We start from the raw sequence: 27,262 nt of genomic DNA, 5'->3' as shown, positions 1-27,262 counted from the left end.
CAAACAGATTTTTTTATATTCAGTTTTGAAATTTGACATGGGGCTAGACATATTGTCAATTTCCCAGCTGCCCCAAGTCACGTGACTTGTGCTCTGATAAACTTCAATCACTCTGTACTGCAAGTTGGAGTGATATTACCCCCCTCCCTTTTCCCCCCCAGCAGCCAAACAAAAGAACAATGGGAAGGTAACCAGATAGCAGCTCCCTAACACAAGAACAACACTCAATAGTAAAAACCCATGTCCCACTGAGACACATTCAGTTACATTGAGAAGGAAAAACAGCATCCTGCCAGAAAGCATTTCTCTCCTAAAGTGCAGGCACAAGTCACATGACTAGGGGCAGCTGGGAAATTGACAAAATGTCTAGCCCCATGTCAGATTTCAAAATTGAATATAAAAAAAATCTGTTTGCTCTTTTGAGAAATGGATTTCAGTGCAGAATTTTGCTGGAGCAGCACTATTAACTGATTCCTTTTGAAAAAAATTTTTTCCCACGACAGTATCCCTTTAATTTTACATCAATTAAATCGGCAACAACAGTTTACATTATGGCAGGTGTTGTAAATGTATAATGTTGCCTTTTCCCAGAAAGGGATAAACTCAGCATTTTTATACATTTAAAAATATTCTCCTTTACTTTCTACCAGTGCTGATGGTCACATTTTTCCTTTTAATTAAAGTGTTCCATATTTTTTTACGAATAAAATACATCTGTGGTACTGCCAATTTGCCCAGGTAGAAAGTATCAATTACCCTTACTAAAGTTCCATGTCACTAATGCTTTCCTTGCCCAAGAGCTCTAGGATGAGGTTTCTGATTGGCATCTTTACCTGCATAGTAAATCTGCTGACTGTACTGTTCAATATAAGATATAACAGTCTTTCCAGTAATGATTTATTTTATAAAGAAGCAGACTTTAGGGTTTACCAGTTGCTGCTTCGTGCAGTCCCCTAGTAGTTCATATACTGTATTGTTTTCTGTAAGAACAACTACACAAGAAATAATTACTTTTTTAGTTGCTTTTATTTTGTTTGCCATTTTTCACAGTGAGACTGACACCAGGAAATGGCTCTCTGCAACAATGACACAGCAGAATCTGCAAGGAGATGTGGCCAATCTGATGGGGGAAATAAATACAGAATATAAACCCCTTATAAATCAAAATTTAATACATTGTGTTGATGCACTTCAATTAATTGCAAGGATTGATGGGTTAAATCACATACACCAACAAGATACATTTGTTTTTTCATATTTTTGCTTGATTACAATGTGTGTATGTTACAGTAACACTATGGTAGCTCTTTACTCCCAAAATGCTGTCTTCAGTTGTTCACAAATAGACTTTACATCCCTGGCCCTGTATACTCAGGTTGGACCATCATCAAAGGTGTAATTCGCAAATGTGTGTAAAAACCAGTGTAGAGTTACTAACTACATCTGTTTCTACTCATGTTTACTAAACTGGCACATTCCAATTTACGTCTCAAAATCTCTTGAGGCTCTCATTTACATTCCAGCAAAAAAAATGGTATCTTCACTGTTTCAAAGTTTGTTGCACTTCGACAATAGATGTTTATCAGAATATACAATTTTAGGGAGACATATAGAATAACCCAGTTCAGTTCATGTAAGGACACACTATGGATTATGTCTAATGCTGTTATGGGAACGCTCTGCAAAATCTATGCAATAAGCAGAGTCATCAGGCATCTATAAGTGAAACATTCAGTCAATCATGCAGCCTCTTCAGCTAACAGCAGCAGTTCTCAAGCATAATTTATCAGTGATGAAAGAGACAAGAGAGATCAGTGAAAGATTCCTTCACGTTTAGGATATAGAAAATCATACGCGCTTGATTACATTTCCATCAGCACTCATGCGCCAACGTACCTTTCAGTTATGAACTCATTCCATGATAACTAATCAAGTAATGTCAAGTGTTAAATCATTTTCCATTACATTACGCAGCAAGGGCACATAGACTGGCTTCTGTCAACCTGCAAATCTCTAAGCCTCCTATATTCTTATCTTCCTTTCAGAAACCCCGAAGCCAGTCTTTTGTACTCTTCCTCCATGACCTCTTGCTTACTTTCTAAGCAAAAGCCAATTCATAAAGTGCTGAATTGTATTCCGGCTTTTGAATGATGGACTTGCAGTGCAACAAAACACACTATCCCTGAATGTGTTGAATAAATTACATGTAATTATGGAAATTGTATGTTTTCTTTCTTTAGATGAAAGGGGTGGTTAACATTTAGTTAACAAGTTAACGTTTAGTATGTTATAGAGTGGCCAAATCTAAGCAACGTTTCAATTGGTCTTCATTATTATTTGCCTTCTTCTTATGACTCTGTTCAGCTTTCAAATGGGGGTCACTGACCCTGTCTAAAAAAAACAAATGCTCTGTAAGGCTACAAATGTATATTTATAGCTACTTTGGATTACTAGTCTTTCTAGTCAGGTCCTCTCCTAATTATATTCCAGTCTCTCATTCAAATCAATGTATGGTTGTTAGGGTAATTTGAACCCAAGCAACCAGATTACTCAGAAACGGAACTAGAGGGGGGCGGGCCCTGGCGCAGGACACACAGCCGAGCCCCCCTCCGTACACCCGGAACTGGCCGGGAATATGCAGCGTGCGGACTGCCGGGGGGCCCTGAGGGGGTGCAGGCCCTGGCCTGCTCGCACCCCCTGCTCCCCCTGTAGTTCCGCCCCTGAGATTACTATAATTGCAAATTGGAGAGCTACTGAATAAAAAGCTAAATAACAAAAACCACAAATAATAAAAATGAAAACCTATTGCAATTTGTCTCAGAATATCACTCTCTACATCATACTAAAGGTTAACTAAAGGGTGAACAACCCATTTTATGTCACATGTGAAGATATTCAGAGGATGAATTGGTGCACCCTCCTTCCCCCCCAAAAAAAATATATAAAAAAACCAAACAGTGGTGTAACTAAATATTACTGGACCCCACAGCAAATTATTTTTCAGGCCCCGGAAAGAGGTTGACCTGTTTTACCAATATTGATTGAAACTGCATATGAATTAGGGCAATGTGGGGCCCTTATACCTCCTGGGCTCCACTGCAGCTGCAGGGTCTGTTTCCTCTGTAGTTAAGCCCCTGAAAGCAAACAATTTTACTTCTCCCGCCATAAGAAACTGTAGAGATTTTACATATTCCTGCCAACTGACTTTTGCAAGAATGCTACTAAAAATAGTCTTCAGAGACCTCTGTGTCACTGGCCCTTGCTCGTGATCACCGACAGTCACAAACAAGGGTTTCAGCTTCAGCTTCACTTTACATGCACTTAATCATACATAGCTAAAAAAAAACTTACACTTTTTAGTGTAGTGTTTGTATGGGCTAGAGACACAGGGTGGATAAGCAACTCTCACTGCCCAAAGGCTTTTTTCAATTGGATGATTACACAATGGTGATGTTTCAACCAGCTGTGGGCTGAATCAGTGATCCCTAAAGGTGGCCATAGACGCACAGATAATATCGTACAAAAAAATTTTCGTCCGATATTCGGTGCGTGTATGGTGGAAAAAGAGCCGACCGATATCGGCAGAAGACTTGGATATTGGTCGGCTCGTCGATCTGGCTGGTCAGAAAATTTTGATCGGGTGCCTTTGAAGGGACCCAAACATCGGCCATTGTTAGTGCTGAATCGTCAGATACAGGTAGAATTCTATTGTTTCTTCCCGTATATCTACCTGTATATCTGACGATTCAGCTCTAGACGTGTATATTGAAACAAACGATCTTTCTTGGAAAGATCTTTTCCAAGAAAGATTGTAATTGTTACATCTATAGCCACCCAAATGCCTGGGAATAAAAGAATGCAAAAAAACAAGGTAGGCACCAAATTTTAACATAATGCAACATCGAGTTTGTCCCCTGAATATTACATTACAGTTGGCACCTGTTTCACTATTCACAGTCCCTGTCTATCTATGCATTAGCAGTGACTACCTTTTTCAGTGCCATGGTTTTGTTTGAACATTTTTCAGAAACAAACTGAAATCTGTTACAATTAAAAGGGACCTATACATTTTTCCAACCTGTCCTAATATTACAAAACTAATATACAAGGCTATATTTCTAGAGGCAATTGGATAAATGTGTGCTGAACCACTAAGAGCTGAACACGATTTAAAAGTTGTTCCTGTTACTGCAGAAAGTGTTCTCTTATTCTTTTCTTGTTGGCCTTTCCACTCAAAAAGCAAATCAGTCACTGCTTTAGAGAACTAAGAACATGAACAGGGAAAGAAGCAAAACAGATACATCAAGGGCAGCCATTCAAACGGCTTGCTATTTGGCACGTATAATGTTTGAATAAGTGCCTTAAAGTAAAAGGCACACACTGGCAAAATGTCTGTGTCTCTCTGTTAAGCTCCTGACAATGCCCTGAGAAAGATGTAGTGTACTTGTATGCATGCAAGTACATAATAATAATCACAAGACTACATTAGGTCATGTCTGATTTAGTGCTTCTAGCCCTACTTTCCCAATATTTATATACGGTATATTGATATCCAGTAACCTGTTTTGAAGAAAATTCTCAAATACTGTAAGTGTAGTGCAACAACTGGGGGGGGGCAAGCATTAAGACCAGTAAGGGTAAAATGTGGGCAATTCAAAGATTATAACAAAGAAAAAATTAAGACCAATTGAAAAGATGCTTAATTAGCAATTCTATAACATAATGATAAAAGTGAACATAAAGGTGTATCTCATTATTTTTCCCAAAGACATAGTTGCAAACACAGGCTCAGATATTTGCCCTGATAGTGCTCCACTTACATTAAGGCTAATGCCACGCCAAACGGTTTATTTGAGTATATATGCACGTGGAGAAAAAGTCAATCCACTGTCATCCATGGATCTTGGTGCAAAAACACAAAAGTATGAAATCCACTTAGTGTACTGTATGCATGCATAGATCAACATTATGCCTGTCAGTGCACTTACACCACAGAGCAGATCAGAACAGCCTGGTGTGGCATTAGCCCAACAGTGCGTAAAGAGAAACCGTTGTTGTCTAAGTCTCATGAGATATATTGGTCTACATTGGTTGACCTATGCACCTTCCTCTCACCTCTCACTGACAGCCCCCCCTGTTCACATAGTCACATTCACAAGGTCTGAGCCTCCATCAATTACAGTAGCAACCCCATTTTACGTTTTTCAGGGGACTAGAAAAAATGGTGTAAAATCCAGGAAAATGTAAAATCAGGGAAATATGTTATGCATAATCTATAGGTAGGACCACAAAACAAATGTAAAATGAGGGAAAACAAAATCAGGGGATGTAAAACTTAAGTTCTACTGTATTACTAAAATCTAAGGGAAAAACGAATTACAGGTGGGCCCAATGCAGGACTATAAAATGTTCTGCTCCTCCACATAACAAAACTTTAGAAAACACACAATGAAATTCTATAATTTGAAAGCCAATAGGCTTTTCAGACCCCAGTGTCACTGCACTGTGGATAGTCCTGCCCTTGCTGGTTCTTGGATTGCTTCCCCAGGAGGTTTTCAGTAATAGTAGCTGCTCTCTACGGGGTCATCTGATCCTTCTGATAGAAGGCGATCATTCTGTCTGATGCACCATTCATGTACCAAAATAAGAACCTGCTGCAAAAGAAATGGTTTGTCGACAGTGCTAGAAAGGATTCCACTGAGTGTTTCTCTTTTTAAGTGAAAGTATAGTTTTATGATTATGATGATTCATTATTTAAATACCACCAACATGTTCCCCAGCACTTTATAAACACCATAGATGGAGGGTGATTTTTTTATTTGGGTAGGCTACGTCTAATGTTACATCAACAGTTTCTTCATCTGTGATTTTCCACTGGCGTAGAAACAGATGATCCATTCCCATATTATAAGCATTAGCAAAAGTTGTAATTCACCTGTCTGAGCGCACAGGGAGGATTTTTTGTCTAAAACTGCACTACAATCTGAAATCTGTCCCATACCTGAGCAAATTTAACAGCTACTTACTGATTGGCAAACACCCTGCATGGTTAAGTACAAAGTCATTTTTTACTTGACATGGCTAAAGCCCAGACTATTTTGAAAATAATATTCATAGCACTCTTTTATTCTCAACATTATAGAAAAAGTTCAGTTCATCCACATTACTGGAAATCAGGGCTAATAATCGGGTTGTTTAACATTAAAGCATGTTTATTGGTGTACTTTCACATAAAACATATGTTAACTGTCATTCATGGGAGATCTTATTCATAGAAAGTATAATGCAGATATATTTTGGTCCCCTTGCAAAAACAGTAGCTGCCCTTTTACTGCAGTTTCTAAGTAATACAATATAACTGTATATGAGGTTGAGAAAAAAACTTGCGTTCAACCATCAACATTTGTGTGTAAGTGAAAGTAGCCAAACCGATCTGTTAGTTGATCCAGAGGACGGTCAATTGAATTGATACAATAGTTGGTAATATTCCTCATATACTGCTAAGAAGTGTTTTAACTAATTGTATTTTAAGTGTAGCAAATTGTAACGGTTCAAATGCTCCTGGATCACTGAGCTGTCAGACAGACACCAGAGGCATGAACATTAAACTTTAAACTTCGATTTTGGGAAAACAGCAAAAAGTAAAAGATGGAACGCAAATTAAAAAAGTCTTTGTTTATGGTGAACAATCCGAAAACAACTGAACCGAAAATAAAAGTGTTTGGAAGGTGAACAACCCCAATAAGGACACACCAAAATCCAATCACATTGGTTCCATTGAACCATTCAGGTAGGGGTTGATTGAAACTCACAAAGGTGTGAAAGTGAGACCTTGTCACAATGGTATCAAGGCCTCCCCAAGCCTTAATGAAAACCTGACTATGACAAACACATTGTTCACATCAGTCCCATTACTCATGGTCTATTTTACCATGAGACAACCAGTGTTTTGGCGTGTTGGAGGAAACAACACTGCTCAGAGGGAACGCACACAAGCAAATGGAAAACATACAAACACCTTGCCAGTGAACATACAAACTCCTTGCTAGTGATAAACTGACATTGCACCTATATAGGGCTTTAAAAGGGGTGTTTCCCTTTAAGTCTACTTTTATTAAGTTATAGAATGGCTAATTTGAAGCAAGTTAAAGGTTTCTGAATTATTTTACTTTTTCTTTTCAGCTTTCAAATGGGGGGGGTCACAGACTCCATCTAAAACAACAAATGCTATGTAAGGCTACAAAATGTATTGTTACTTTTTATTACTCCTCTTTCTAATCAAGCCTTATTCTATTCATATTCCAGTCTCATATTCAAATCAATGCATGGTTATTAGGGTAATTTGGAGGCTAGCAACCAGATTGCTGCAGCTGCAAACTGCAGAGCTGCTGAATAAAATAAAAAAAAAACACAAATAATAAAAAATGAAAAGTAAATGCAAATTGTGTCCGAAAATCATAATATACATCATACGCCATCATCACCTTGTTAAGGTGTACACTTAAATTCTGCAGTTTGTCTCACAAACAAAAAGAAACTGACTGCCTGACTCATAGCAATTGTTGAAGAAAAAAAACAAAAACATTCATATGTACCAGTAAGCACTTCATTAATTGGTTATAAATTGCATGTTGCACAGTGGTTACAATGCCACAAAACAAGCAAAAGAACAGTCACTGACACCACATAAAGCAACATTTTAAGTGCTATAAGAAACCCAAGTTGTATTTAACTACAGATACCAGCAGTAAAGAATGCAATTATAATTTAAGCCAGGAAATGCAGGATGGGACCTTATTGGTTTACACAATTCACAATGACATTTAATTTAATGTGGTGTAAACACTTAATAATAACTCACTATCCTAATTTCAAAAACAACACCTGCAAAACCAATTGATTTGTAGAATGTGTTAAACATGCTTTTAGCTCAGTCAGTACACATGGAGTTAAGCAGCCTGCAGCGAACTGAGAAAGGCTCAACAGAGTTGTCTATATTTATCAGCCAGTTATGTATGAGGCGTGTGAAGCTCTGGGTGGGTGGAGAGGAACACATGCACACCGTACATGATCAAGGACAGAATACTGCACAACCGTCTAAGCCATGTATAAAGCAAAGGAAAATACATAAGGTAATTAGGGTGGCGATAAACTGCAGGAGAAGGTTGAGGACAGCAACAGAAGGAGGGTGGCACTTTTTAATCTGTATTTTTATGGCCACGGATTATTAAACCAACACTCCCCAACTCTACCCGCTACCGTGCCCCTTTACTCTAGTTTTTTTTTCTACCACTGGGGACTGGTCACATTCTCAGTCCCCAGTGCTCCAGAAGCAGATATGGCCACCCTAGGTCAGGCTAGAATAATATATTTCATGCATTTATGCAATAAGTGCTCATTTTCTCTGACTATATTAGTACTTTATAGATATTATCACCATGTTATTTATAAAGAAAAGCATTACTCTGATCTCTCTACTTTGCTGCAGTAACTTTCTACATGCTTCTGGTAAGCTTATAGAAATGGACATCTGCATAGAAAGGCTCAAGGGCACTATGTCACTTAAAGAGTGCAGCCCATAAACCTGCTCAAAAATGCATAAAGTGTCACACCCACCATGATACTGTATGCCAAATTGTCAGGCCTATGACAAAACTAGTATGTAAGCATGCAAGAACATTAAAATACAGCTGCCAAAATAAAGTATTTTACCTTTTGCCTTTTTTGAAAGGGGGAATCTACCCAAATATATAAAAAAAAAGTGAAAATATTCAATTCTAAGCAACTCCTGCTACAGCTAAAGTTTACATGTAGCCACAAACAACAGGCAATGCCATTTAAAAATAACTTTAAAATCACTGAAAATATTTAAATTAATATATATTAGAAAGTTGCTTAGAATTACACTTAATTTTGAGTGCAGTTCTTTAAAACTGTTGGTCCATTGGTCCTGGGACATTTCAGGTAAAAAATGTCCAAGAAACAGCTAAAACTATGGACTTACCCTTGAAACAAGGGGTCATGGTAAGCTATGCAAAAAAGGACTATAGTAATTTACTTTACAGGGATACTGTCATGGGAATTTTTTTTTTCCAAAATGAATCAGTTAATAGTGCTGCTCCAGCAGAATTCTGCACTGAAATCCATTTCTCAAAAGAGCAAACAGATTTTTTTATATTCAATTTTGAAATATGACATGAGGCTAGACATATTGTCAATTTCCCAGCTGCCTCAAGTCATGTGACTTGTGCTCTGATAAACTTCAATCACTCTTTACTGCTGTACTGCAAGTTGGATTGATATCACCCCCCTCCCTTTCCCCCCCCCAGCAGCCAAACAAAAGAACAATGGGAAGGTAACCAGATACCAGCTGCCTGGTAGATCTAAGAACAACACTCAATAGTAAAAACCCATGTCTCACTGACATTCAGTTACATTGAGAAGGAAAAACAGCAGCCTGCCAGAAAGCATTTCTCTCCTAAAGTGCAGGCACAAGTCACATGACCAGGGGCAGCTGGGAAATTGACACAATGTCTGGCCCCATGTCAGACATTTAGGACAGGGCTTTTCTTTACCCTTGAAGCTGTGGCCTTAACCTCACTTCAGACATTTTTGTGAGGTTCAGACCACAGTCAGTCTCTTGCACACCCTAGTGTTCTTGTATACCTCCCCAGTCTATGTAAATGATCCATTTAGGCTACAAGATAAGCTGCACATAAGAGGAATTGCTGTTTTTATTATATCTCAGTTTTGGTACTTTGTAAAAATTACAATATCTATTCCCAGATGGGTGCCACGGTTTCCCAAACTAAGCACATACATTATTACCTTTAAGTACAGTTATGTTTTTCCCAAACCATTCTAAACAGCATTTCACATAGTGTCCTGTGAATGATGACACTGTCCAGAAGTAAATAATGATGACTTTGCGGTTGCGGGGCCACTTATTCTTTGTAATGACTGAGAATTAATTTTACAGGAACATAGGGCCGAATATAATAAGCAATGTAAAACTGGGATTTATGTATGCAATTATTCTCCTAGTACAGAGATCTGGCAAAATCACTGCCTAGGTGTCGCATGCATTATTTTTAAGCTTTTTCTAATTCAAACACACATCAAGTTCTGCAAATTAAATCTGTGGTTGAGCAGCACTGTGGTGTACCACATAAATATCTCCATTACCACACAAAGAATAATATAAAGGTTACATCAACAAAGAAACCTTGGTGAATCACACAGCTTTTATGTGATCTTGCTAAAAACATACTTAATTGAAGGCTTGATGTGAACTGGGCTATTTTGGGCAGAACAGCCCACCAAAGTGCTGCTTATTTGAAATCCTTATTTTAGTAGGTAGAAAACATATCTTCAAACATAGGCAAGGCATGCAGCAATCTTTACATTGAAAATAACTGTTATTATTGGGCAATGAAAAAAAAAAAAGTTACAGGGAGATATCTATATATATATATAGATATATATATATATATCTATCTATATATATCTATATATATATATATATCTATATATATATATCTATATATATATCTATATATATATATCTATATATATATATCTATATATATATATCTATATATATATATCTATATATATATATATATATATATATATATATATATCTCTATAGCTATATATATCTATATATATCTATAGATATCTATAGATATCTATATATATATATCTCAACATAGTTTGTCAAAATTGTGGTGATAAAATGCCACCGTCAAAATACTAAACAGAATATGGAGCAATTTTTACTGTGCTTTTTTGTAGTGAAATATTTTTACTGTACTTTATTGTAGTGAAATATTTTTACTGTAGTTCTATGTTGTGAAATATTTACTAGGTGCAAATAAACATATTTTTATGTGGGAGATGCAGTTATTGCACGGAGGCTACATCTTTAATTACTTAAATGTTTCAAGGTGTATCTAAATTTGTAATCTGCAGACAACCTTTGAATTCCTTCCTCCTTTTCAAGGCCCTGTGTTTCCTACATGACCAAGCATGCAAATTGCAGTTATGTCACACACTGGAATGCAGTCCCTTCTTATATAATATCCTGTAAAAACTATACTTTAATTCAGGCATCAGCTTTTTGCAATACTGCAATATTTCAGATTGAAATAGTCAGGAAAGATGTGCAGTTAGATTACTGAACTATTTTACTAAAAAGTGAGAAATATCCCTTGCTAATAAGTTGCATTAATATAATATTTGAATGTATATCTAGCTACAAATTAAGGATACAATACTTAGTCTAATCTGCATTTGATAATGGCATCTGGTTATAATAGTACTTTTTATATAACAATGCAAGTCCATAGACCAGTAAAAACCACCTGAATATCTCTTGAAGAGTCCCCATGTTTATTTAATAATGCCAAAGACAATTCTGCCCCTGTTTCCAAAATCAGTTATTATTCAGTTAAATAGCATAAAAATTGTTTAAATCTTATGAATCAATCATGAATGAAAACATTTTTCCCCGGAATTTTGTAATTGAAACAAGTTGAAACAAAATCTGTAATTGCTTTCAGCACACTTGGACTGATATTAGTATTGTGGCTTTCAGGCTTTATGACTATTAGAGGAATATCAAAAAGTTGTATTTTAACCTAGCAAAGAGCAAAAAAGGAGAAACCCACAATTATCTCATTTGTGTAGGTGTGTGTAAAAAGTTTATTGCAAAGTAATGAGGGTACAGCCAGGAACTAAGGGATTATACAATGCAATTGAGAACAGGTTTGAGGACTAAACAAGTCTAACCTAGCTGCAATGTGATAACATGGAAACAGTAATTAAAGAACTCCAAATTTACAATATTCTGTAGCTGCACAGATAAAATAGTTTAAAGAATTGTTCACCTTTAAGTAACAACTACATTCATCCGACATCTGTATGTCCTGTTTACCTCAAAATAACAAAAATCATAGTTTATTTCATGATTTAAACAATGGCAAAAGGTAGGTTCAGTGCAAGCCCTATTCATTTAAATTATGTTGAACAAGGGGGTACACTGCTCTTTTAAAGTGGCACTGAAATCTCAACAAATGCTTTGTTTATATATTATATATATTATGTATATAACAAAATCAGAATTTGGGACACCTAAAATGTCCTCTTGCTACATTAAGTCATGCCCCATTGAACCTGGCAAGCTGGCAAACATGTTCCATAATAATTCCCCATTCAGAGCTACCATATGCAGGATTGCTTCCAGGCACCACCCTTCTCTATAATTAAATCTGTTTGATGTTGAAAAATCATACTACCCATACTGCTTTATCACTATGTAATTATGCAACATATAGTATGCCTATGCAGAAGGTTCTTTAATAATAATCAATTATTCTACTTTTATCATTAGCAACAAAAATGAATGAACCCTTTTGAGTCTTAATAATTTCAACACCTGCCCTTCAACATTCCATTCAGTACAACAATCCATCAGCCTAATATGCCAGTTCCATTGCTCATTTACATTCCTCTCATATCTGAAAGAAAAATGCAGTGCCAACTAAGTTCACGCCTTTTGACTGGTGAGAATAATTTGGGCTATTATGAGAAATGCTGGAAAACACCATGTTCAATAAGGGTCAAGGGACGAAAACATTCAAGATACAAATATTGGAATTACGCCAATCATCAGTGCAGATAACCCCTAGAGAAAAATATAAAGATAATACAAAATGTGTGCACATATTGAGAAAAATGAAATGCATAATACGTTAAGGGAAAATATAATTATATATATATATATATATATATATATATATATATATATATATATATATATATATATATATATATATATATATATATATATATATATATATCTACAATCTGTATTTAGAGTTAAATATAAGAAGGCTGAAAACATGCTAGTTTACATTTTCAGAATGAAAAGTGCCAGTGACCACGGTCATATTTATATATAGGCACCCCTGGGCCACATATTAAAAAAAAGTTCAAGAAAAAAAAAAAATGAACCATAAAAATTCCTCTGCCCCCGGAGTACACTTGCGGTTTGCAGTAGAAGGGGTTACTTTTTTCTTCTGTGTTCAGCACATGTGCATTACACAAACTGTTGGCAACTAGGTGCCTGGTGCCTATGGTAGCACCAAAAATGCAGCCGTGCCAAAGTCACAACTTCCAGGCGTTTCACTATTAGAATGATAGGAAGTGTCATGGTAGCAATTTCATATTGTTTTATCCCACTCTGAATAACATGGTAGGCCATATGCCCACCGACGGCTTCCACCAAAGGAGCCCCCCCTCTGGGCCCCCTGCCCCAGCTGCAACCCAACATCTCCCCTAACTTACCTGTTTTTTAGTTACAGCCACGATTGGGGCCAGGGAGGGAGATCAGGAGGGCATTGCATGGGTATGTGTTGGTGGGGCCCACTGTTTTTTTAGCTGGTGTCCTGCCAGCCCAGTCTGACCCCGTTAGTGACACACACATGCTCAGTGTGCTCTGGGCAATTTATGTGACGCTAAGCTCAGGTATTGTCATAAATTTTCAAGCAGAAAAGGAGGTTTACCTGTCATATAAGCTGATGCTACAGGGCTGATTATTAAATTCTAATGCTTATTGCTCTGAGCTGCCATGAAATTTACATATTACTAATCAGCCTTATATTGTGAATTTATATTCTATATATAGAGTTTATTGTGAATTGTTCCCTAAGCTCAGGTAACTGACAGCAGCACAGAGCATGTGTTGTGAATCAGTAGAAAAGTAGACGGGGAGCTACTGGGGACATAACTGAAGCACCTGTCCTGATTCCCCTATTAATCAGACACTTACTTTTTTGGTGCAACTGCACTACTAGAGCTGAATTTCCAGTTACAAAACACAGAGATGCATTTAAAAGTAAACCAGTCTTGCCAACCTGCAATACTTTATAGCACTGATGTATGATAAATTATATATGGACGTCTTTATTTGTCCAGTTTCCATTATGTACTAAAACACATTTTCACTCTTGTATGGTTATTAAGACGCATGGTACTAAGCAAGCTCAATTGTGGCTCTGCTTGAGACTTTAGCTTTAGGAGAAAAAGAAGCTAGCAATGTATTATTTATACTCAGTGGGATACTGTTAATAAATGTTGTCACACCATACAAACAGATATATATTTGATCACACAGGTATCAGGCACAAGCAAAAACACAGACAGTTAAAGACAATTAATCACATTGTCACATTGACAGATTAAATACTTTGGAATGGTTAGAGGACTGCATCTACTGTATCTTTCTTTTAAAAGACAGATCCAAAACCACACATAAACAATCTCTCAGTACCTAACAACTTCCCAAATTGTGGCCAATATTTACCATAAACATATCAATATCCTGCTTCAGAGAATCCTACGCCACATGACCTTCATGCTATTTAGCTGCAGTGACCGATTTCCTATAGATGTAATATCAGTCTATCACTTCAGGCTTTTTTGAATACTCTCTAAATTAGTTGTATGGTTAAGAGAACAGTACAGTGAGAGCAAAATAGCAGACATATTCAGAAAAGGATAACATATATTGGAACTTCTAATAAGCATCCCCTTGTGTTGTGTTATTTTATTCATGTCTCACTCCACAATTCAATGTTACTGTATTGAAGACATTGCTTTGCAAATACTCCAACAGCTTCTTCAGTGATATTTTAATATGTACAATATTCAGCACAAATCCAGTCCTCAATGAATCATTAGATGAGATGACTTATACAGCAACTAATACAATTTTATACAATACCTGCTACTATTTGTCAGTTTGCCCTAGGTGTGCTATTGGAAAACAATGCTCTTTGCGAAAGTGTGGTACCCCATTAATTCAGTAGTACAAATAAATGGTATACACATTTTAGCTGTATATTTTTCAATAGCAGTGTATGAATGCCAATGCTATAATACACAAATGCAGATTTCTTTCATTACCATTTCTGGTAATTCACATGGCCTTATGAGCATATTTCAATGATGTCATGTTAAAAAAAAACCTTCCTGCCCTTTCTTCACATACCTTCAGGGTAATTACTTAACATTCATCATATGAAATGACAAAGCAATCATTCTACTCTGAGCAAGTAAAAACCCTTACCTTGAAGCAGATGTTCCGGTTTTTGGAACAGGCTGTTCACAGGCAGTTCTAGGCAACAGATAACATGAAAACATAACTGACATCATACAAATATCTACACACTCGAAAATACATACATAGTCTAATGTATCCAGTGGCACCTTAGATAATAAAGTTAGATGCTGTGTCACAATTCCCTACAGAAGGATCAATATATGATCAAGGGAGGAATAGTTTACCTTTACTAAAAACTTGTATAGGCATAGCAAAAAATACAGGCTTTAAACAAAAAAAAAAATTCCACCTCCTCTTAGGCTTAGTTAACCAGGTCAGTGGGTCTTTATACTGTTTCTCTAAACTGTTTTCAGATTGTTCATTAGAAATATATACTTTTGTCAGTTGCTTTTACCGTTTTTCCAAAATGTAAATTTAAAGTTTGTCTCTGGTGTTTTAGTCTGACAGTTGAGTAATCCAGGTGCAGATTCTGAACTGTTACAATTTTGCTACATTTAATAGCGTCAACTGAATCTGTGGAATATTAGCAACTATTGTATCAATTCTAACAGCTGCCTTTAATGAAACTCAGGGATTCTGCTCAGCAGGGCCAAAGATAAGAAATGTATCAAATAATGTATCAATTTAGATAAATCGGTGAAACCCCTTCCAGACCTGCTTTAGAAAGACAAAGTGAAAAATGAAACTTTACACTTCAATATTGGAAAAACAGCCACACTTAGAAAATATAAAGAAAAAGTCTTCCTGGTGAACCATCTGAAAACATCTGAATTGAAAAAAGCCCCTGTAATGCCAGCATTATAGCGCTAAAAAGGGGAGTGGTAAAATGCTGCCATCCTTTAACAGTCAGCACTCAGTTTCCAGCATGCAGAAGAGCAATGGCCCTTTGAACTAAATTATTCCAAGTAATATCACAAGGATCAGGAATGCGTACCAATTGAATCATTTCTAGTGATACCAAACAAGATTTTTCTGGTGTCAGTTGTTTTCAGCTGCCATAGAGAGCACAATTACACTAACTGTGATAGGAACAACTAGCCATAATAATGGTCGGCAATCTTAAAACTGGCGTCACGCATCATTAGCTGCCATTTAAAATGTGGAGAGGATTTGTGGGGAAATGTAAATGTAGCCACTGAAAAAGATAGTAACCAAGGCATACATGCATCCATCTCTCTCTCAGCAACCAAGCTAGCCACTATACATAGACACAATTGCCCATATATAAGCCCACTTGATATGCTTCGACATAGGAGATTGAGAGACATGTCCAAGTTGCAAAGAGCTGCTGCTGGGAATCGAACCAGTGTTTCCCACTAGTGTGATCACTTATCAGTTAGGCCAACACCTTCTCCACTTGTAGGAGGTGCTTTCTGGTCTCGTCTCTTACATGTTACATATGTGCCTATTGAAATACAGTGGGATGTGAGTAGCTAATCATAGCTCAGTTTCCACACAGAAGTCAGCAATCACACAGGTTGAAAAAATGGCACTTGTCCATTTAGTTCAACCATGTATGTCAAAGTGAAACCTCTCTAACTGCTAGTTGATCCAGAGCAAAACCCCATTTGAAGCATCTCCAATTAGCCTCAGAGGGGAGAAATGTTTTACTTATTACCACTATGGAAACTGGACCCGTCCCTGGATCAACTTTGTACTAAGCTTCACATAAGTTGCTGGCATTTCTCAGTAGTAACTACTTTAGTATCTACCACCCATGTTCAAAGACTTGAAGCTTTAGCTGCAACTAATGCATCAAATTCTAACAGCCTAAAAACTCTACAATCAGGCTTACTTAGCTGCTACTTGAAAATAAGAAAAGGGGAAAACAATATTTAGGAGTAGTTTTATGAACGTCAAACTGGCGAACAGTGTCCCAGCAAATTTTAGTACTTTCGTTTTCATTCTATTCACGATCAGGAAATTTTTGGTGGTCAAACATATTCAAGATCTGTAATATATATTTAATTTAGCTTAAATTGGACTGCAGTTTTAATATTTAGCTTTGCCTTCTTCACATAATGGAAGGTTTTTCACCAATGTCTAGCTACAGTGTTTATTAGGTAGACTGTACTAGACATATTGTAAATAATTTATAATAGAAAATACATTGGTTAAAGAAATATTCTCAAAGGGAGATATAATTAAGTATCATGATTCAAACAATGCATCTCCTCTTAACAGCAATCCAAACAGCAAGCTATAAGGGAATTATCTTTGTGAAATACAATAGCATTTTCTGTGTAAAGGCTAAACATTATACAAATTGTATCCAACAAATTTTTCCTCTCTTTTCATAGTACTACATAACCTACGCAATACATGGGTAATACTGCTTTTTAAGTTAGTATTTTAAGTTATTCTAAAAGAGAAGAGAAAGGAGGCAACAAAATACAAAGAACATTCATAGAGATACAATAGATTTTAAGGGTATGTACATTTTGGGAAAGTATTGTATCCTTTCCTGCAGTGTAGGGGAAGGTTTTCACATTACTGAACCTAAAATATGTGACTATGACTGTACTGAACGTTGTTGTGCCTGTAAGATCCATTAGCACAGCTGGTAGAAATGAGTTTCCTTTGCTCTGATGAGTATCTAGTATACTAGTATACAAAGCAGTCGGTATATGCAAACAGCTACCACTTGCAATGGTCAGATACTTTCATAAGCTATAGAAAACTGAAGCACATGAGAAATAATTGCAAAACTCCTGTGTTTAATATGTAAAGCCAAACACTACAACATTTTGGGGGCATACTCCATCAGGTGCACCCCCAAAATGTTGTAATGTTTGGCTTGACAGAGGTGTAATCCCCATTTTGCAATTATTTCCCATGTGCTAGAGTTCTCTATAGCTTCTGCTTGTGTATATTAAGGTATATTAACGTATATTAACGTTGAAGAGGCCAGGTGTGCACGAGTTTCTTTTGCAGATACTGTGCATGCCTCTGACCAATATCTTATTATCTTGTATATCTCCATTATTATTATTATAAATTATCATGCAGGGTCTTGGTGGAGTGTGTATAAAACCACTTTTTGTGTTGGAACTAAAGTTTACTTTATGATGAACTTTTTGTCTCCCATTAAAAAGATGTATGAATGTATAATCAGGAACTTATGCGAGACCTCTATGATGATCAGATATGGAGTTTGCGGACATTATTTATTAAGCTCATTTACCTTTAATAATGCACAACATGTAAACCTCATCAGAATGGTTTGTTTAGTTCCTCCTCTGCCAAGTTCAGTCGAACCGTATGTAACTCTCATTTGAAGTGGAGTTCAAGCCAAACACTTGCTGCATGTTTAATATTTTGAAAGGCATTTAAATGTATTTTTGGTCTGGCTTTTTGTCACTGGGTGATGCTTACCCCTTTTATAACCATGTGGAGAACTTTTTTATGGCAAGAATTTTAGGAGAATTTTCAGGAAGCTTTTTTCGCCCACTTATCATTCCATATAGCTCTACAATTTAGGCTACAAACTGACACTGCTATTGCAGGTATTTACCACCTGATTAACTAACACACCATGATGTTCATGGGCCATGACAGACATATATTTAAAATAAAGGATATTATATTCTCTTTCATTAAACAAAAAAATAAAAAAAATAAAAAATAAGTTTTTTTGGGTGGCGGCCCCCTTTATGATCCCATTTTAATAACGAAGACCTTGTATTAAACAGGTGTGGTAACACTTATATACACTGTATGTCAAACATTAAATATGTAATCAGCAAATTTTTACTCCTTTTGTACACACTATATTCAAGCTGAGCTGGATTTATATTCAGCCCTTAAACTCATGTTATATAAAGAAATGTGACTACAGAAAATTTAATACTGTACAAACAGATGCTCGGGCCTTGTGCCATTATACAGGTATCTGAACTTCTTAGTATGTATCAGTTAAAAGAAGAGTAGAAAAGCAAACAGCAGCTGAATTAATTATTTGAATTTGTTTGAGGTTAGACTTCATGAACTCATATATTAAGAAACACTCATGCATATTCAGAATGTTCAGCACTCAGCTGCTGTGGGGTAATAGATAAGCAACAGCTAGAAGACTCCTGGTAACATATGCATCATCTAATCCATATCATAAAAGTATATTTATCTGTATATGTATGTATGTTTATATATTAATGTGTGGAGAAGTTGGATCGGTTATTCTGAATCCTAGGGACCCAAGGTTTTCTAGAGAAGGAGTCTCCAGATAATCTCCAGAATAGTTTCCAGATAAAATGTTTGAGGATATTTTAGTGTTGGAATAGAACACGCTTGTCACTTTTAAAGTGTTTATTTCTAAATTGTTTGCTCCAACCAGAAGTAAGATCTAGGCCTTAAACCACGAGAAATTAAAGGAAACAGAGATCACCTCAAATGTTATTTCCTACAGTTAATGAATATAGCTATCTCTATCAACCATGTCTTTAGACAGCTGTTATAGCATATTTGATCTTTCAGAGTACTCAGGTCACATATGCATTGTAACTGTTAAATTAAGAAAGATATACAAATAAACAATTGTACTTTTTTAAACAATGTGTCAACATTTTTAACAAATTAGCACATTTACATATACAAAGCTTCTAAACTAAATCTGTTCATTACTGGAGCCAACTGCACTCAGTCACTGTAGCCTGCCAACTATGCAATCACCTCCTCTCATTTAACGAGGAGCGAAAGGAAGCATTTTATTACTTCTGTAAGTACAGAATGAAAATCCTATGCAAGGCGTCAAGGAGAATATTGTAACAACTAGTGATGGGCGAATTTATTTGCCAGGTGCAAATTCGCTGCGTATATCCACGTTTAGATGCTGGTGACAATTTAGACGCCGGCAACAATTAACAGACGACGGCGTCAAAATCCGCGTTTTCATGATGAAGTGAAACGGAACAAATTCGTCCAACACTAGTGACAACCATTTGGGGAGGAAAGGGCACAAATCATCTCTAATAATTACTGTACTCGGTTCACCTTTAAGTTAACTTTTAGCATGTTATAGAATGTCCTATTTCGATCAAATTTGCAGTTGGCTTTAATTATTTATGTTTTTGAATAATTTGCCTTTGCTTGTAAGTACATGCACAGACTGGTATGATTGAGAGTTCAGCATTACTCACAAGTATCACAGAGAGAACAGTGCTTCCAGTGTCCGTAGCAAGTGTCTATGCTGACTCACTTATCTGATTTACAGTATACACATGAGGAATGGTGCTTGCTTACTCTCACAATAGGCAACACTGACAAGTGCCGCCCTAGGCCTGGGCCTATGTGGCCTCGCCACAAATCCAGGCCTGATGCCAGGGGCCCACCAGAGACCCTTAGGCTGTGGGCCCACTTTACAAACTATTATTCCTCCTCTCCTCATTCAACCTTTTTTTCTCCTAGTGTTTTATCTCTACATACTATTCTCTATTTTTCCATTATTAAAAAGAAATAGGCCAAATGGTTAGAAGCAAGAGGGCCCACCGGGAGTTTTCCTGGTATCACGGTGGGCCAGTCTGACACTGATCACATGACAATAGAAAACAATATATAAAATTGTATATACATACATTTATACTAATCTTAAAATGTATTATTGATTTAAATTATCTTCCCCAACCAAAGAGATTAACTGACTAAAAGCAGAGCATTTGTGTGTGTGCTACAAAACAGGTATAAACAGATAATATTCAATTAAATAAACTAAATATAATGAAATCTGAAACCAGCTTGTTAAGATCAGCATGGTCAGTATAGATTATTAAAGGGTTATGGCATTTGTGGGTCTATGGCTACTAAAACAACTACGGGGATCATCCACCCTTCATAGTCAAAATAGATGGTAAGCAGTCAATTTACCATCTCTATAGCAGAGCTATCTCAGTCTGACAAAGTATCAGTAGACAAAGCAACCAACAATTGTCTGTGCTACCTGACAGCACTCACAATAGCAAATATGCCAAAACAACTGCTTTGGTATATTCACATTGCTTAAATTCAAACAATACATTAGATAACAGTTTTCTTTCAAGCACTATGCAACTCAGTTTACGCTAAGGATAATGTTACAACATACAATTTAAAGATGTATAGTTCATAGGGTATTTTGAAAAAAGAAAAGCGATTGTCACTGAAGGGTTCCTGTAATGAACATACTGGGTAATAAGACCTACAGGGCATCCCAGAGGGAGAGAACAGATGTTCAGACGAGAGGGTCTCTCAATGGTATTAAATAAAGACACACCAGACATAGCAACTGAAACACAAAAACTAAATTATTAACAAGCAGAAAGGGAAAAAAACATTTATTAAGCAATTCTGGATATTTAATTTGTCAAAATGCAAAAAGCATCTATAGAGCTTTTTTTTCAGTCCATATCAATAAAAAAGGTTTTTGCCCAAATTTTCAACGGGATAAATAAATATTTCAGCAATATATTTCTTTTAATACATCGCTATCGCACTAAAGGATCATGGGCTGGATGTGACCCTCAAAGGGATTTTTTTGGATTCCAGTCGACTCAAGGGCTCTTTGTAGGATGTCATAATATGAAAAAATCTGTCCCTAGATTTACATGTAAAAACATTGAAAATGCCTGATATATATCCCTGGATATATAGTAACGAGTATGTGCAGGAATCACAATGCAGACAAGCAGATACAGTATGTTAGAACAGAATATATTAAAAAAAAAAAGAAAAGAAAAAAAAAGAGCAGGGGAAATCACTGTTAAATTGTATGGCGCCATGCGTTTCTTGAAATGAAAAAAAATTAACTGAATTTTTTTAGTTACCATGTGCCTTGTTCTGTCATCACATATAGAAAAAGGTAAATTCATATAGGAACAAAGTGATCCTATGTTGTTTTCTCATTGCCAGGCGGATGTGAAATGAAGGACAGGATGAATAAGGGCTAGAGTACACAATGAAATTTGTTCTGCGCTGCTCAACACTAGGGATCCCCATGGGTTGTTTCCCATTGTCAGCAATAGGAAGCACTGCAACTCAATACCTCTGAACCAGCAAAAGTTCTCTCAAGTGGCAGTCACTGGCCACCTCAGCGGTGTCAATTGAAGACAAACCATGGTGATGTCCTGCTCTTTGCCATATGAGAAATCAAACCACTTGTGAGCCCTAAAGGTGGCCATACACTATAAGATCGGCTTTTTTGGCAAGGTTGACAAACGAGCGGATCTTGACCCTATATGCCCACTAACGGCTTGTCGCCATTGGGTGAATCTGAACGTTCGGCCCTGGTGCTGAACGATCGGATTACAATACTACAAATGGGCTCCGACGGGTCGCAGACGATGCAGTCCTGTATCTTGCAAAAAAATCAAACTTGACCAATCGATATCTGGCTGATTTTTGGCCTGATATCGATCTGGAGGACCTGTCGGGAGCCCACACACATGAGCAGATAACCTGCCGAATCAGTCGGCAGCTTTAATCTGCCCGTGTATGGCCACCTTAAGAGTGTGAATGGTTTAATTCACATTTAATAGTGGGGGAAGCAATGTATAGATAAGCAGTACGCATTCTGCACCAAATTAGATTAATTTCACTTTGTTATCCCATTTTCCTTTTTTGCAGTGCATTTGGCTCCCAACAAAAGGAACTCTGGCTGAAAATCCTTTTGTTGGGAGCCAAATGCACTGCAAAAAAGGAAAATGGGATAACAAAGTGAAATTAATTTAATAGAGGATATAATGTGTGTTGCAGTAAATAGAAGAATTAAGGTCATGAGCACTTAAAGGTTCTCCTACAGGATTATTTAAGGTCATGGATCAATGTGTGAGGGCCCTGAACTAAGGTTTCTTGGCAAGAGGAAAGAACTTTACTGTGATTTTATTTAACAGCTTCCCTGTAAAGCCACAGAGTAGAAAGTATACTTAATGTCCATTATGGACAGACTGGGACCCCCAGATGCCATTACCATTTGCACAAAGGCTTATAGGAGGAAAAGGTCGGACACATGAATTCCAGCAATGCCCCTGGTTCCTTACCTTGCTAACCACGTTGTGTAGCAGTCCGGCCCGGATCCTGTAGTCCCACTTGTTGCACAGGCAGCTGTCCGTGTGGTTGGTGGCGCTGGTGGGAGCCGGGGTGGTTGGAAGTTGTGGCGGGGGGAGCAGGAGAAGAAGCCCCGGGGCCCCTGAGCTGTCATTCCCTCCATGAGACCGTGTCCCGGCGGGGCCATGCACTCCCAGGCTGCTATTCACCTGGCACCACTTGTCCGGCTGATCCAACAGGAAGAAGTCTGAGAACTGGCTGAAGCTGAGAAACAGAGCCGGGATCCACGTGAGCAGCACCAGCCGCTTGTTGTAGGTGCCCAGGAATGGCAGTACCGAGCCGTCATAGTCCAGGAGCAGCGAGTTGTAGCGAGAGGTGGCCTCGGGTCGCCCAGGGGATACAGGAGCCGCCGGAATTTCCTCAGACGGTGGAACCACAGAGCTGGAAGCCGGCAACACTGAACCATTCTCCTCGGCCTCTGGCTGCCTCCTCCAACCACATTCCCGCTCCTTGGACATCCTTAGCAAAGCACGGGGAGAGCGTCAGTGACAGCATGCAACCATCCGGGCACCCGGAGCCCTGTCACTCAGCAGCCACCTGCACCCTGGCACTCACTAGTCTGTCGCTGATGCCTCCCAGAGCGCACTGTCCGTTCAGTCACTGTATCGCTGGGGTAGCGATGGGAAAGATACAACACAATGTTACATATATACGGTGTGTGCCAGGGGTGCGCAGCTTTTACTGTATATACGCCGCTCACACTGATATTTGGTAGAAGAGATTGAGCCCAATGCAGCAGCAGCGTTTCAGTAAATTTCGTGTAGGATTCAATGGGCTGCTATAGACATCACGCGTTACTGTGAATATAAAATGTCTGGACTAGCCGGCAGTGCAGCATGTGTATATTTTCAGCAGCAGTAGAGCCGATCCTGCCCAGACCCTAGGGAAGCAACTCCATGTACAATCAGCGCGCCAAGCCGCGTACTTCAATTCGGACCTGGATCGAGTCTGGTTACTAGCTGCCCTTCTCTTCCTCCTCCTCTCTCACTCACTCACTCACACCAGCGAGCGCCACGATCGGCTTTTGGGAAGGAAAGCTCAGGAGGCAGCGGCCGTGCTGTGGGAAATGCTGCCCCGGATTCCAATTCCAGCGCCGGGGAAGTGAAGGCAGAGCACGAGCAGAGATCCCAGACGCACAATCTGTCCCCTTCCCAGAGAGAAAGTGTTCCACTCAGCTCCACGACTCCCAAGGCCGAGACTGGAATAACATCATCCAACCGGTTTGGTCAGTACTCGCTGTCAGTTTCTGCATTGCTGGCTGCCACCTCTTTCCCTCTCTCCCTTCGCCTTTTCATCCCTAATCAACGCCCCCGGAAGTATTGGCACTTACACCTAAAGGCAACCTGCCTCTGTGCACTGCCTCCCTGGGGAGGGGATCAGGTATTACGAGCTCCCTGATAGAGATGCCTCCTGCTTGGCAAGCTGCTGGCAAAAAAGCAGTTTGAATGAATAAAACCTCCTCCTCCACCACCAGATTGTTTGGCACTGTGCTACTTGACTCCCAGTCCCTGCATCGGCAGGAGGAGTAGGCCTGTGTTGTGATATCCCCCTAATAATCATCTGCACATAGACATCACTAGTTCATAAATACAATATTAGAGGCTCATAGAATTCATTGTTGATTAAAACCTCTGCAGTGTCTGTACAATGGAAAAGCATGGAAAAGTTAAACAAACATTTTTCCATTTTCATTATCATTAGGATTCCAACACACATTCAGGAATAAAAATACAGTTTGGAAGTAAAATGTTCCATGTTGAGAATAACCAATGCTTCATCCACTGTTCACAGAAAAATGATGACAGGAATAACACTATATTCATATGGAATATGTGTTATAGTTTACTGAAATACCATTACAGCATGCTCCATCTCATTACATTAATGGAATTCAAAATAGGCCCTGACATTTTAAGTACCAAGAGGCCCAAACAGTAACTGACCAACCCAATAAGTATTGACTGTAAGTGGCATCTTGCAGCAGCCCCTCTGGAATTTGCCAGAATCGACAGATTGCTAGTCCAGGACCAGGCGTGAAGTAGGGTGTGAGTCTATTCACAGGAGGAATAATGTAGTTTTAGTCTAGTCAATGGCGTTGGATTGAGCTGTTAGAGTTACAGCAGATTTTGTTAGTAGGATTTGTTGTACAACTACATTAGTAGTGGGCAGCACTCACCAAGCTTTACAACTTCCAAAAATAGAGGTGCACTTCACAGGGCAGCCATCAGGGGGGGGACAGGGGGGAGCGTTGTAGGGGGCCCTCGAGGGTAAGGGGGGCCCAGCCACGCCACACTTTCTTGATTAGCCGGGCCCCCCTGCTTTCTGAGAACTGCTGACTTCGGGAAGGCAGGGTGGGAGCACAAGGGGAGGTATCTTCTGTCTATTACTTCCGCTCATTGGTCACTGAGTTAAAGTCCCGGTTGAGCTGCTCAGGGATTGGATATCTGAGGTTTGAACTTCTCCAGCTCATCCAATCACCATGCAGCTTTACCAGGACTTGAAATTCTGTGACCAATAAGGGAAGAAAATGCTGTCACTGGAAGAAGATACAGACACCGGTGCTCCCCTTCTCCCTTCTGTAGTTGGCAGCTCACTGACAGCAGGTGGGCTACACTAATGAAGTAAGTGTAACATGGCAGGGCCCCCTAAAGGTAACCCTTTGTGGTCCCTGTTGTGGGGGGGGGCAAGTTTTTTTACATGGACTTTTAAGGGGGGCCCTGGCCACCAATTTTCTTATAATGTTGGGGGGCACTGGCCACCAATTTTTTTTCCCCATGTGGGGTCCCAGCCACCAATATTTATAATGGGGGGCCCTGACCACAAATGTTTTTTTCAATGGGGGGGCCCTGACCACCAATATTTTTTCATTAACATGTGGGAACCATAGCCACCAAGGGCGGGCGGCGGGCCTGTAGGTGGGGCTTGTGGTTGGCGCAGCCCAGGGGGCCCAGGAATTTTTTTCGTATGGGGCCCTGCGATTTCTGATGGCGGCCCTGGCAATTCATATAGTGTCCACTTTTTCAGATCAAATGCTAATAAAGGCTTTTTAAATTGATATTCCTTGATGGTGTTGTCTTCTTCATTTTTGTTACAATTATATTACACAGAATAGAACTGTGGTTCTATGACCTTTTGGACACAAGTCCCCTTTATGTTAAAATATTTGGTTTGGGTCCCTCTAGCTCATATCGCAATTACAGATACAGCACTGTTTCAGTCATCCTGCTGTGGTTCCAAAATTTAATGTAGAACTTAGTTTTCACTTCAAATCTCATCTTCGCCAACCTTCACAGCAGTAGTTATCTAAGACAGCAAGTAATCATTGTTACCAAATTACATGCTAACTGAATGTCAGGTTTGGCCCCATCTGATGCTTTGGTTTCAAACCCATTGGGGTTTGGTAAACAGCTTTATAAATACATTCTAATAATAACTTCAGGTATAGAACCTGCCAAATATGACAGAAAAATTTAAAAATGGCATCTCTATATTGCATGTTATGGCCACCAGAGGTGTAACTTTGCACCCAGGGCCCCCTGCCACCCAACAGCATAACGGGTGCCATGGGCCCCCAGCAAAAAACATTCTAAAGGGGCTTAGCACCAACAGTCTGTCCCCTTCTGGTCTGCTTGCGCTATACTCACCAGGCTGCATAGTGCAACTATATCAAAAGACACAGCAAGTTGGGTGATGGGGAAATATGATGAAGCAGAACCTGCATTCCGGGGCCCCATGTTGCGGGTTTGCTGTATGGCTAGTCAGGCCTCAAAGCCACAAAGGCCCAGGCCTAGGGTGCCAGAATTTCAGGGGTGCCAATCTCCAGTGCTGTGCCGGTTCCACACACACGCACACGAAGGGGAGGGGGACAGGGAAAGGAAACAGGGAGGGGGATGTAAATGGGGGACGAAACGAGTGGAGCCAGCCTAGATGTGCCTCAGTTGTAAATCTGGGTCTGGAGGCTTGAGAAAGAGTGTTAGCCCGAAACATTGCCTAGTTTGTTTAAAGGAGTTGTTCACCTTTGAGATAACGTTTAGTATGATGTAGAGAGTGATAGTCTGACAT

General features: G+C 38.7%; 1 protein-coding gene across 2 annotated transcripts in view; it reads right to left on the bottom strand.

The window, feature by feature from the left end:
- The window catches only part of slc22a23.L (solute carrier family 22 member 23 L homeolog), a 94,896-nt gene extending 70,152 nt beyond the window's left edge, over positions 1-24,744 (bottom strand). The window contains exon 1 of one of the 2 annotated variants that reach the window (XM_018267750.2): positions 23,134-24,744. In XM_018267750.2, coding sequence (XP_018123239.1) covers positions 23,134-23,658 — 525 coding nt within the window. In that variant the 5' untranslated portion in view covers positions 23,659-24,744. The remainder of the gene's footprint in view (positions 1-23,133) is intronic. The other variant, XM_018267749.2, reaches the window with a different exon arrangement.
- Positions 24,745-27,262: the final 2,518 nt, after the last annotated feature.

The sequence above is a fragment of the Xenopus laevis genome, chromosome 6L (assembly GCF_017654675.1).
Source record: "Xenopus laevis strain J_2021 chromosome 6L, Xenopus_laevis_v10.1, whole genome shotgun sequence".
Lineage (NCBI taxonomy): Eukaryota > Metazoa > Chordata > Amphibia > Anura > Pipidae > Xenopus > Xenopus laevis.
This window is presented reverse-complemented; position numbering and strand designations above follow the sequence as displayed.